Here is a 13,587-nt window from a genome sequence, read left to right as displayed (position 1 = left end):
TGTCTATCTTGGCCACAATAATGCGTTCACTATGCTGTTTGTAGTAGCTTACCCGCACGTCTATTTTTTTATTCATTATTAAACCTACTCCTGCATTACCTCTATTTGATTTTGTATTTATAACCCTGTATTCACCTGACCAAAAGTCTTGTTCCTCCTGCCACTGAACTTCGCTAATTCCCACTGCATCTAAATTTAACCTATCCATTTCCCTTTTTAAATTTTCTAACCTACCTGCCTGATTAAGGGATCTGACATTCCACGCTCTGATCCATAGAACGCGTTTTCTTTCTCCTCATAACAGCATCCTCTTGAGTAGTCCCCGCCCGGAGATCCGAATGGGAACTATTTTACCTCCGGAATATTTTACCCAAGAGGACACCATCATCATTTAACCATACAGTGAAGCTGCATGCCCTCGGGAAAAATTACGGCTGTAGTTTCCCTTTGCTTTCAGCCGTTCGCAGTACCAGCACAGCAAGGCTGTTTTGGTTAGTGTTACAAGGCCAGATCAGTCAATCATCCAGACTGTTGCCCCTGCAACTACTGAAAAGGCTGCTGCCCTTATTCAGGAACCACAAGTTTGTCTGGCCTCTCAACAGATACCCCTCCGTTGTGGTTGCACCTACGGTACGACCATCTCTATCGCTGAGGCACACAAGCCTCCCCACCAACGGCAAGGTCCATGGTTCATGGGGGAGGGGGGGTCACGGTTAGGCGCAACAAAAAGACTGTTGAAAAGTGAGCTTCAGCTGCCAGAGGCTGTGGCCAAGTGCGTACGAGGTGTGTGTGTGTGTGTGTGTGTGTGTGTGTGTGTGTGTGTGTTTTTTTCGATGAATGTGTGTGTGTGTGTGTGTGTGTGTGTGTGTGTGTGTGTGTTTCGATGAAGGCTTAGCTGGCCACAAGCTATGCCTATATGCGGCTCAGCTTCTCTGCTACATGGTGAGTGGCAATATTGCTATTTATACCCTAGGTATACAAGATGTTTTCATAACTCTTTTCCATATTTGGAGAGGTAATAATATGGATCAAAACAAGAAAGAAATGTCCAATAAACATCGGCTCTGAAATGCATACTTTTAGAGCTTCAGGGGCCGCTCAAAAATATGGGAACACTGCAAGAAATGCATGCTTGTACATAAATGCACGTGCTTCCCAAGCCTGCAGGGTGTGCTGTTTTGTTTGACCAAGAACAGCACCTGTAAAATGTCCTCATGCTTTGCAAGTGTCAGTCAGTAGGAGAACAGTATCCTGTATAGTTGTGAGTGGATTATGTCTGAGCTAGATGAATTCAAACAGGGGAAAATTGTTGACGTTCATATGGTGGATGCTTCTGTAACCAAGGTAGCCAAAGTGTTTGGTGTTTCATGAGGCACCATATTGAAGATTTGTACTGCATACAGGGAAAGCAGAAAAACATCATCCTGTAAGTCACAACGTATATGAAAGTCTGTGTTGAGTGATCATGATGGATAATCATTGAAAAGAATTGTGACGAAAAATAACAGGATGTCAACTCAAAAAAGTCACTACAGAACTGAATATCCTTGTGAGCAATGGGGATGAATTGTCGTATCTCTCCTGGCCAACAGTCCCCATATCACAAAATTATTGAGTCTTTTTGGTCTACTACGGAGAGAAGCATTCGTGATCGCTAACTACCTCCATCATCGTTACCAGAACTTGCCACAATTTTGCTGGAAGAATGGTACAAGATTACATTAAAAGCCATATGGGACATGCATTTATCCTTCTAAGATGACCAGAAAGTTTTTGTATACCAACGGCGGTTCTCCTACACCGTATTAGGTATGGTAATGTGTTATGTTTTTAGTGTTTCCATATTTTGTCCACACCTCTATGAGTATTTGTTTATCTTCACTGCTGTCAAAAACATCTCTTCTACTGCAACTCTTGTTATTATGAATGACCTACAGAAAGCAGTAAACAAATGAGAAAGCATTATTCTGTTATTCTTAAAAAGCAGAACTTCTAATGTAATCTGCTAGGTATCACATACATCCTATAGTTGTGAGTCATCAATAAAAGTAGTGTTCGATGTAGTGTCCATTCGTAGTACGTCATGCTTCTGTCCAGTGTCTTAGGGAATCACACTCTCTCTGAAAAATCCATGTTGGTCACAGATGCACTGACAGGTGTTCTTGTAGTGTTTTCACAATATTAATGGGGAATACATATATCAAAGATTTCAAGAGTCCCTACAAGCAAAAATCCAAGAGATTAAGATCAGCGGAATGAGTTTGCCAAGGTATTGGACCTCCCAAACCAGCCCTTTCACAGAAATATTGAAACACAAACTGGTTCCATTAGTTCAAATGTATGCGCTGCACTTACCCAGAACTGTAACCACACTAGCAGATCTTTATTGCATGCTGTATCTGTGTATCCTCATTTGTGTACTGCATTCTGTAGGTCATTTGTAATAGCAAAGAGCTTGTAGTAAAAGAGATGTGTTCCACAACAGTTACTGTTGATTAACAAGTGCTCATAGCTCTTAAGGTATGCATTTTAAAGCCCATGTTTAGTGGACTTTTTGTCTGGTTTTTGTCCTTACTACCACCTCTCGAAATATGGAAAACTTTATTTTTAACACCTTGTATATTGTGACAGGAATGTGTTGTTTTCATCTGTTAGCACTGAGTCAGTTCCAGTTTACACTAAGAGTTAGCACCACAGAAGATTTAGCAGCCATTGCTTATAATTCTCCCTGTAATGCCAATGTGTGTACTGATGGAGAGCATCAGGGGTCAGGAAGAATATTAAGAAAGTGACAGTTACAATGAAACATTAGTTATCATGTAAGCAGACTCTGCATCTAAAGGTGATGAGACTATGAAGGAGTAAAACTAATTTCATCCACCTCAGTTATCATAACCCAGTTATCATGTTATCTTAAGCAATTTTTGTCTTATTTTATTTCATTTCTTCCCTACATCTGTAATGTAAACTGAGATTGAGATCTTTGGATTTTCCAAACAACAAGTGGATGGTTATTTTTTAATTAACTTCAACATTCAATTTTGAATAATACTTCCCTATATTCTCAACTTCATGGTCCAATAACTTCAGAAATTATATAACTGCATGCCCTTGCATTCTGCATACTCAACCACAACTTTTTCCATTGCATGTCATGCTACAGCTATGATTCAAATATCTTCTGCCAAAACTCTCAATACAATGAAAATCAAAGGTACAAGTTAAATATGAAAGTAGATGAATATGATTTTTGTGAGTTAGCGAATAATAATAATAATTTTGTTTTAAGTATATCATAAAATTATTGCAATCACTTACATGTAAGAAAATTAGTTTTATAAAATGAAATAATTATTTTGAAACCTTGTAGATATAATAAGCAAATAAAAATTACTAAGTCTGGTTTTGGAAGCAACAGGATGTCACTCTTAATCATTATTCACACAAATTTTACTTTAAAAATAAATCTATGATGATTTATCTGGATTTTTACATATGAATATGATAAATGAAACTGGTCAATATCATGCCATGACATAAAATGAAGAGACCGATATCTACTAAAATAAACTCTTATACCTTTAATATACTACAGCATACATTTGCAACTGTTCTTTGCAAACTGTCTTGCTGTGTGTAGCAAAGGGTGACTACATAGAACTACCATCCTCCAACCTCAGTTGCAGCCCCTGTTCCCCCTCCCCCCCTCCTGCCCACTCCACCTACCCCCCCCCCCCCCGCCCACTCCACCTCCCCCCCCCTCTCTCCCTCTCCCCCAGCCCCACTTTTCTCCTTCTCTTCCCCTCTTCCACAGTCAGTTAAGTTATCCTTCCACAGTATATTTCTGGTTGCGCAACATCTGACTGATTTGTCCTCAGTTAACCATGAATAGCAGACAGTGGTGGGTTTTCATTAATCTAGGATGAGGGTGAAAATGAGAACAGGCTGTGCAGACTGCTCCCTTATTCCTTAGCAGTAGTTATGAGGTGCTGTCCAGTGTTTATGGTACAACTGAGTCAGTGTGGGATACCTCATCTGCTGGGCTAATGGCCTCAGGGAAATAGGAGGTAGGTTGGGAAAGAAGCCCAGTGTCCACTCAGTATGTTTGGTGGGAGCTCTCATCCAACAACTGAAGGCTTTGCTGACAGCCATTGAATGCACTGGAAGCAACCAGATGCAAATCATAGATCATGTTGGCATAAATGACACTTTGGTTCTGTGACCATCCTCAGTTCCTTCTGGCGATTAGCTGCATTGGTGAAGGTAGCTAGAACTGCCTGTAGGCTGCAAGCAGGGTTCACTATTTGCAGCATCATACCCAGAGTTAATTTTGCTCCTTTGCTTTGAAGCCAATTGAAAGTTTTAAATCATAGGCTCATATGATTCTGAGATAATCTCAGATGTGAATTTCTCAATCTCTGCCTATCAGGTGGTGAATTGTAGGGTCCCCTCAATAAGTCAGGCATGCACTACACAAAGGAAGTGGCTAGTCAGATAGTTACAGTAAAAGGGGTAGATACATGGCTTCTCATTTACTATCTGTTACAATTTGCAGAATAATCACAGAAGGTGCTATATGAAGAAAAGCGTATGGTGTGATTCCTTTTAATTAAATTGCAGTCAGCTCAAGATGGATAACCTATAGTAACAGATCCAAACAGCAAAAAGATCCAAAATTTTCAAATTAGTTAGCATAGAGGAGAGCATCAGTGGTCATAGGACTGTGAGAGCAGCAATGGTTGTGGGTGTTGCAAGGAAGTCAGCTGCTGCGGAAGATGGCCACGCAAACAAACATATTACGGATTTTCTTTGTTTTTAGTTAGAGGAACCATTCCTTAGGATTGATGATGAGTTTCCGCCACAATCAAAGATAGATCAGCACATTACCCCCAGAGAACTTTCTTCCTTGTGGATCAGAAAGAGAAAAGGTTAATGTGCTGTTAGTAAACTGCAGGGCCAAAAATTGTAAGATCTCAGATTTAGTATCACTTATTAAAGTTAATGATGCTCGGATAGTGTCAGAAACTGACAGTTGGTTTAAACTGAACAGGAATAGCAGAAAAATCCTAAATTGAGATTTGGATTTTTATCACAAGGATAGGTTAGGTGTCAGGTAGTTATAGATCAAGGGGTATACACATGGCTGGTAACGCATTTATTGCCGTAAGGAATTCAGTAATATCTAGTAAGGATACAGAATGTGAAATAATGTTTGTGAAGTTAAGCCTGAAAGGTGGGTCAGATGATTTTATGGACCGCCTGCATCAGAAGCTATAGTGGCAGAGCCCATCAGTAAGAACATGCACAATATTCTGGAATGAATTTTCACTCTGCAGCACGTGTACTGAATTGAAACTTACTGTCAGATTAAAACTGTATGCTGGCCTGGAACTTACCTGGGGTCTTTGCCTTTTGCGGGCAATTGCTCTACCGTACTGAGCTATCCAAGTAGGAGATAGGTATTAGCAGAAGTAAAGCTGTGAGCACATGTCGTGGGGTGATGCTTGGATAACTCAGTTGGTAGAGAACACTCAATAATGAAAGGCAAAGATACTGTGTTCAAATCCCAGTCTGGCATATTGGTTTAATCTGTCAAGATGTTTCATGCAGAATATTGTAAGTTTCCTGATCATGTTGTTTTAACAGGATAAGAATTCAGTTTACTGAATGGGAGGGTCATGCCATCAATCTGGTGCCAGAGACAGGGCTTTGTGTGTAATTGTCCTGAATGTCTTTTATGAGAATTACTTTAGGCAGTTAATTAGAGAACCAAATCATGAGGGCAATGTCTTAAACTTCCTACAGCAAAAAGATCCAAAATTTTCAAATTAGTTAGCATAGAGGAGAGCATCAGTGGTCATAGGACTACGAGAGCAGCAATTGTTGTGGGTGTTGCAAGGAAGTCATCTATTCACTTGGACAGTGACTGTAGTGGCCTTGAAATGGAAGACAGCATGGAGAAGGCCAAAACACTGAGCTTGGTCTTTCGAAACTGTTTCACTGTGGAAGATTATAATACAGTTTGTCCTACGAACAATCCTGTAGGAGAAACATCCGCAACAGAGCATTGTACCAGAGGTTGAAAATACCGCTTCAAATGTAAAGTTATTTTATTATTACACGACCAGTTTCGGCTATTATAAGCCCATCTTCAGGTGTTGTAACTTGGTGCTGTGGCCCCCGAGTGCCGCAGTGGGTGTGTACTAGGCACAGTGTGCTACGTATGAGCGTTGAACAGGGAGTTAGGTAGCACACCGTGCCTAGTACATGTCCACCGCAGCGCTCGGGGGCCACAGCACCGAGTTACAACACCTGAAGATGGGCTTATAATAGCCAAAACCGGTTGTGTGATAATAAAAGAACTTTGCATTTGAAGTGGTATTTTCAACCTCTGGTACAGTTTGTCCTTTCAGTCATTGCACGATATTGATATAAGTCATCAGAGAATAGAGAATCAGTTAAAATCCCTCAGTAGTGGAAAGGTGCCTTGAGTGAATGAGATACCTGTGAGATTCTAGAAAAATTATGTGAAAGAACTGTCTCCTCTTCTATCAGTGCTTTATCATAAACTGCTCGAGCATAAAGGGTACCTAGTGATTGGAAAAAAATTACAGATTATTCCATTTCAAGAAGAGTGGTAGGACAAATGCACACAATTATATGCCTTTCTCACTTGGCCTTTGCCAGTCTGTTGTAGAATTATGGATCATGTTTTATGCTCATGTATTATGACATTTTTGGAGGATGAAAATCTCCTCTATAAAAATCAACATGGACCCCACAAACAAGATATTGTAGGTCTCAGTTCACTCTGTTCTTCCATTGGATCTAAAGCACTGTGGGCAATATTGCCCTTATTCATACAATGTTCCTAGAGTTCAGGAAAGTATTTGATACCGTTCTGGACTATTGTTTAGTAATAAAATAGATTTCAAAGTATCGGACTAATGTCATTAGATGCAAAACATCCTCACAAGTAGAACTCAATACATTGTTCTTAACAAAACAAAACAAAATCAACAGATATAAAGGTATTTCAGAAGTACTACAGGGTAGTTTAATAGAACTGTTACTGTTTACAATGCACATAAATGATCTAATAGATAACTTTGGATGCTCCTGAAGGCTGTTCACAGTTGACGCAGTTGTCTCAACAACTGGTGCAGGGACTGATAGTTGACATTGAATATAAATAAATGTAATGTATTGTTCACAAATAGGTGAAGAAATAGTTAGTGGTCACTTACACCATTGGCAACACATCATTAAAAATGGTAACTACTGTAAAATACCTAGGAGCAACCATATGGAACAATCTTAGTAAATGATTCTGATATCCCGGCCTGGCACATTCGAATGCCCACCAGATGGTGTGGAAATCAATTATGGCTGTTAGGTGGTGCAGCTGTGTCTGCATACACTGGTGTGTCCGCTGCGAGTGCCACTGCCTAGACACACCCACTGTGCTGGCCTGATTGTGATTCCTCTGTGCTATGGTACTGATCTCACTATGTATCATTATCTTGGTTCTGAATTTGCTGTGTCTTAGTTTTCCAATCTTGATTTGCTACCTGGACTTGTTATTCTGTCATGCCATCTCTATTGCCTGTCTTTCTCTCATGTTGCCCATCTGTTAGTCTTTGGGGCTCACTGTCAACACCCTTGGCCACTCTTTGCTTGTTTTTGAGTTGTTCCCAGTTTTGCCTGATTCCAGTCACTGTAATGAACTCATAAAACAAATAGTAGAAAAACAGATGACAGGCTGAGATTTTTTGGAAGAACAGTAAGGAACTGCAATTCATCCACATTTGTTCGACCAGTTATTGAGTATTAGTCATCAGCTTCAGACCCCTACAAAGTAGGATTAATAGAAGAGACAGAGGTGGTCAAATGAAAAGTGACGCATTTTGTCACAAATGCAGATACAGGCACTAGAAGAGTGATTGTGCACATCACAGAGAGATTTACTATTGAGGTTCTGAGAATGTATGTTCTGAAAGAGTCAAGAACCTTATTTTCTTCCTCTCATATACATCTTGTGAAAAAACTACAATGAAAAAATCAGAAAAAGGAGAGGTAATATGTTGGATTACCAACAGTTTTTGCTTTGCACCATTCGCAAATGGAACAGGGAAGGGAGAATCATGTAATGATGCCAGAAGTGCCCTCCACCACACGACGTAAGACTTGCAGTGTATAGATGTAGATAGCCTTTGGAGAGCCACTACTTTATTTCACTTAGTTGTTTTAAAATTTATTATGACTTTTACCTGTATTTACAAGCATGTCAATATGTTATGTTCCAGGAGATACGTGCTAACATCATCTTCACCTTCAGACCCCTGCCCAAGCCTGCTGTCAGAAATTCAAGAAACAGGCTCTGCAAATGTATACACTGCAGCATGTGGTTATAAGACAGTGCCATCAAATATACTATCCCAAGCACTGGGTCAATCACTATCTGTACCATCACGTTTGCTTGCACAGTCTGGCTCAGCAGTCACACTTGCTGTTGGATTTCCAGATCTTTCTCAGCAGGAACTGTACACATGGCAGTCGAGCAACAGCAGATCCACACGCAGTCTGGGACATCCTTTAATATTCTCTGAGCACGGACAGGTACTGCATATTTTCTGTATATCAGTACATTATGTACAGGACACCATAACATATTGTTTTTGTATCAGTTTACTAGACTAACCATGGTGGTAATATTTGAATCTGAATTATACACGTGGTCTTCCATATATTGTAATTTTTAAAAATACAGTAATTACATCAAATATAACAATATTAGAGAGGGAAGTTGCTACTCACCATATAGCAGAGATGCTGAGTCACGATAGGCACAACAAAAAGATTCACACAATTATAGCTTTCGGCCATTAATGCCTTTGTCAGCAATAGACAGACGTACACACTTGCGCGCACACACACACAGTCACGCAAATGCAACTTGCACACACGTCTGCAGTGCAAGTGCAAGTTGTGTTTGCGTGAGTGTGTGTGTGCATGTGTGTATGTGTGTGTATTGCTGACAAAGGTCTTAATGGCCCAAAGCTATAATTGTGTGAATCTTTTTGTTGTGCCTGTCATGACTCAGCACCTCCGCTATATGGTGAGTAGCAACTTTCCTCTCTAATATTGTTACACTCCACCCTACATTTCCCATTGTTTGTAATTAAGTCAAAAATTGCTTTTTTTATTTTCATCTATATATTCACTCCCATTTAAGTCCAGAAAATTATATCAGGCGCTGCACAGGGTAGCCGCGTGGTCTATGATGCCTTGCCGTGGTTCGCGCAGCTCCCCCTGTCGGAGGTTCGAGTCCTCCCTCGGGCATCGGTGTGTGTGTTGTCCTTAGCATAACTTAGCTTAAGTTAGATTAAGTAGTGTGTAAGCCTAGGGACCAATAACCTCAGCAGTTTGGTCCCACAGGAACTTATTACATATTTCTAAATTATATCAGGCATATGTCCACCTCCACAGTCTCGGCAGGCAGTTACTTAGTCTGTGAAGTTCATAATAACTCTTAAGTTGGAGAACTGTATGTGGTTTGTTCTCTTAGCCCTTGGAATTCACATAATGCCATAAAAAGAACTCACATGGAGTAAGGTCACAAGATCTGGGAGGCCATTCCAGCTCACCATAAAGTGAGATCACAGACTGATGGAATTACCCATGGAGTAGGGTTATTGACTCATGGGATGTGTGACATGTGGGCCTGTACTGCTGAAGGCACATAGTGGCTGTATCCACTTCATGCAGAGCTGGGCAGAAGTTGTGTCTGACCATTTCACGATGATGCTCACTGTTAACTGTTACTGCATTACCATCAAAATCTTCAAAAAAGAAGGGACTGATCACGATCACACCACCTGCTCATAAGCCACACCAGGATGTACTTTGCAGTGGATGCATGTGGATATCTTGGGTCACTCTAAGGTTATCTTGACCCCAAATATGGCAATTTTGTTGGTTAACGAACTCACACAGGCGAAAATGTGCCGTATCACTGAAGATCATTCTTTTTGGAAATTATTGTCCTCTTCTTGTTTTGTGAGAATCCATTTGATGAAATTTGTCCATTTAAAATTATTTGTGGATTTAAGACATTGTGTCAACTGAATCTTCTATGGGTGCATATGAAGATCCTGTTTCACAGTTCTTTGCAAAGAGGCTGTCGAAATTCCCAGTTGTTGGGAATGATGTTCGAATCGACTTGTGAGGCCTCACAGCCACACTATCCTGCACCAATGTTGTGTCTTGTTCCTTACAAACCATACAGTATCATCCAGGTGATTTGATGGTTGCAACGGGCACTATTCCCTCAAATTTCTTTTTCAACCACAGAACTGTTGATGCTATAGGAGAATTATTATGTCCGTAGATCCCACGAAGTGCAACAGTCTCAGCATAGCACTTGCCAATTCCGTAATGAGTTTTCACAATGATAATACTTTCCTGTTTAGACAAGAGAATAGAAGCTTTCAAAATGTGGTGCTTCAGAAGAATGCTGAAGATTGGATGGGTAGATCATGTAACTAATGAGGAGGTACTGAATAGAATTGGGGAGAAAAGAAATTTGTGCCGCAACTTATACCTCCATTGATATTAAAAGTAATAAATACAGTGCTGTAAACGAGAAAAAAAATTATCAGTCAATTTAAAAACTGCATAATATATGAAAGCCCCTGTATTTGTATATAATTGTGTTCATATGTGACATGTCTATTCAGTCACACACAGTAAACTGACACTCTGATTAAGATGCTGAACTTGTATCCAGATCAGACATTGATCACACCCTGTGCCGTCTTTCATGTTGCAGAGCCTAGTGTCACATATGTGTGAGTTAAATGTATTGTAATTAACTGGCCCACCCATCCCACAACCATAGCTTGTATCCAGATCAGACATTGATCACACCCTGTGCCGTCTTTCATGTTGCAGAGCCTAGTGTCACATATGTGTGAGCTAAATATATTGTAAGTAACTGGCCCACCCATACCACACCCATAACTTGACAAACAATATAAGTAAGTATGTTAAATTTGTATTATGTCATGGCCCTCTCCTTCTTGCTGCAGTGTGTAGTACCCAATGGTGGAGCAGTAGTCTCCAAAAATAGCCATTCTTATAAAATATTATTTACAACTGAAAAGGATTTCTCGATCTTATCAATATGACCCTCTGTTGTTCACGAAATCAGACTTTGAGTACTATAACTCTTATGAAGTACTGGTATAATTAAAACATATAACTAGTCAGATTGACACATCAGTATAAAATCTTAGACAGTGGATCTAAACATAGATTAAAAATAACATAAGGAGCAGGAAACTAGAGGTATGGTAAAAAAGTGGCATCTTCTTTGAGGAAGGCTGAAGAGAAAAAGAAAAGTTTGCATGGGACAGTTTAAATAAAAATGTGAATGCAGAAAAGTCAATAGTAAGTCTGCTTTGTAGCTTCTGGGCTATCTATGTATTTCCAAATTAATTCGAATTTTTCTGTTGGTTGTGTTTTATTTGTGGTGCCATTACACATGGTGATCTTCATAATTACAGTATTCTTCACTGATAGACATTAAAGCTCAATGAAAAATTATCATTTTACATTTTCAATTCATTCTTGGTTGAAAATTTAATCTTTGTTGAACTTCAATCATTAAAAACTGAATCAGCATTGGAACATGAGATGGATCAATTCATACTGTGCCACCGTCACATTCCTCAAATAGTCCATTCCTGAGACAAAGCTGTTTGTAACATGGCTCCAAGTTACAGTACTGGATGATTTCAAACTCAAGCACTTAATGGAGCCATGAAACATGCATGCACATAAAAAAAAATGATTTTACACTGCCTACTCAGAGGCAGTTTATACACGTAGCACATGCTACAGACCCTGTGCTGTCAGAGCCCCAACAGCCTTGCTGATCAGTGTTTCAGCAGGAAATTATATGCTAGCAGTTTTGAACCAAAATTAGTATCCTTCATAGGATTATATGCTCACAATTGCGCAGCACAGGAAATAACAGATGACTCATGTAACCACATTTTAAGTATTGCAGATTTGCACGAGAGTTTTATTTATGTGTTATGAAATTCTCTCACAATATTGTTGACAGAGATTGTTTGCTTTACATTGTTAACAAAGCTTGCCTAAAACTCACTTGGTGTTATACTTTCACAATGACATAGATCACTGGGGAAACAGTCAGACAATCAGAATTCATTTGGATTATGGTCCAGACAATCTAGCTAACTTTATGTAATTGTTGTGGACCTGTTTTATGCTCCTGTCACTAATTTTGAGTCCAATCAGTGTGCCTTTATAGTTGACTTGTCTCTCATGTTTCAGTGCATTTCTGTAAAGTTTACATACGAAGAATGGAAATGGAAAACATTCTAAGTGTCATTTTTCACAAAATGCATTTTCAGTGCTAGTGTGTTCTAAGTATTCTGTTGCACGTCCCTATACTTGATCCAGGTATCAAACCATGGAGAAACTCTTTCAAACTTGCATTAGTGGATGCCACCTAGTCTTTGTGATAAGCTGTGCTTCCCTATGGAGTTGCAAATTTTGGAAAATATGAGGCTTGGTGAAATTTCTTGCAGATTAAAACTGTGTGCCAGACCGAGACTTGAACTTGGGACCTTTTGCTTGTGTGGGCAAGTGCTCTCCCGACTTAGCTTCCCAAGCATGACTGATGACCCGCCCCCACAGCTTCAGTTCTGCCAGTACTTTCTCTCCTACCTTCCAAACTTCGGTCTGGCACACAGATATGATCTGCCAGGAAGTTTCGTATCAGCACACACTCTGCTGCAGAGTGACAGTTTTATTCTGTGAGAAGTTGTTTTTGTTGACTTCAGTTCTACTAGTTAAATCTGTAATGTTGTACTTATGTACGTGTATTATCACAAATAAAATGTATTGTCTCAGTATTAATGGCGCTTGGAACAAAAACTTTCTTCCTACTATATTTTGTCAAAAAATTTTGAGACCTTGACAGTGTACAAAATACAAGTTGATTCTAAAAAAGAAGAAAATGGCAACCAGCCATAATTAATAACGCTATTTATTTACACAAATGGCTCTGTTACCGATTTTGAACTGACTCATTGATCTTCAGAGGGCTGTTCGCATTTATATTAATTTCGTTGTTGTAGTTTATATTACTTTTGTTGTTGTTTACATTAATGTTGAAAAAAACTACAGCCAACAACTAATGTAAACAACAACAAATGTGAACACCATCTGAAGATGAAACTATCTGTTCTAAACAGGTGTACATAAATAACACTATTAACAGTGGCTGGTTGCTGTTTCCTGCTTTGCAAGAATCAGCTTGTAAAAGCTTTTGTTTTGGCACTTAGAACCAATCAGTTTCCTGCTATGATATGAGAATGTGTTCTGAATAAAGTATGAGGTGTGATCAAAAACTACAGTGAATGAATTTTTTTAGCTGCAACTACTGATGCTACAACTATTTTATGTAATTTGTCTGACAGCCTGATCCGTTGAGACACACAGTGCCAAGTGGGAACGCATTCTGACTTGTCAGTCACCATCCAGAGACTTTAA

General features: G+C 39.5%; 1 protein-coding gene across 1 annotated transcript in view; it reads left to right on the top strand.

Moving 5' to 3' along the window:
• The window catches only part of LOC124804710 (von Willebrand factor A domain-containing protein 8), a 256,617-nt gene that overhangs the window by 179,968 nt on the left and 63,062 nt on the right, over positions 1-13,587 (top strand). The window contains exon 24 of the mRNA XM_047264969.1: positions 8,307-8,619. Coding sequence (XP_047120925.1) covers positions 8,307-8,619 — 313 coding nt within the window. The remainder of the gene's footprint in view (positions 1-8,306; positions 8,620-13,587) is intronic.

Source organism: Schistocerca piceifrons, chromosome 7, assembly GCF_021461385.2.
Source record: "Schistocerca piceifrons isolate TAMUIC-IGC-003096 chromosome 7, iqSchPice1.1, whole genome shotgun sequence".
Lineage (NCBI taxonomy): Eukaryota > Metazoa > Arthropoda > Insecta > Orthoptera > Acrididae > Schistocerca > Schistocerca piceifrons.
The sequence above is the reverse complement of the archived record's forward strand: the minus strand, read 5'-3'. Positions and strand labels throughout refer to the sequence as shown.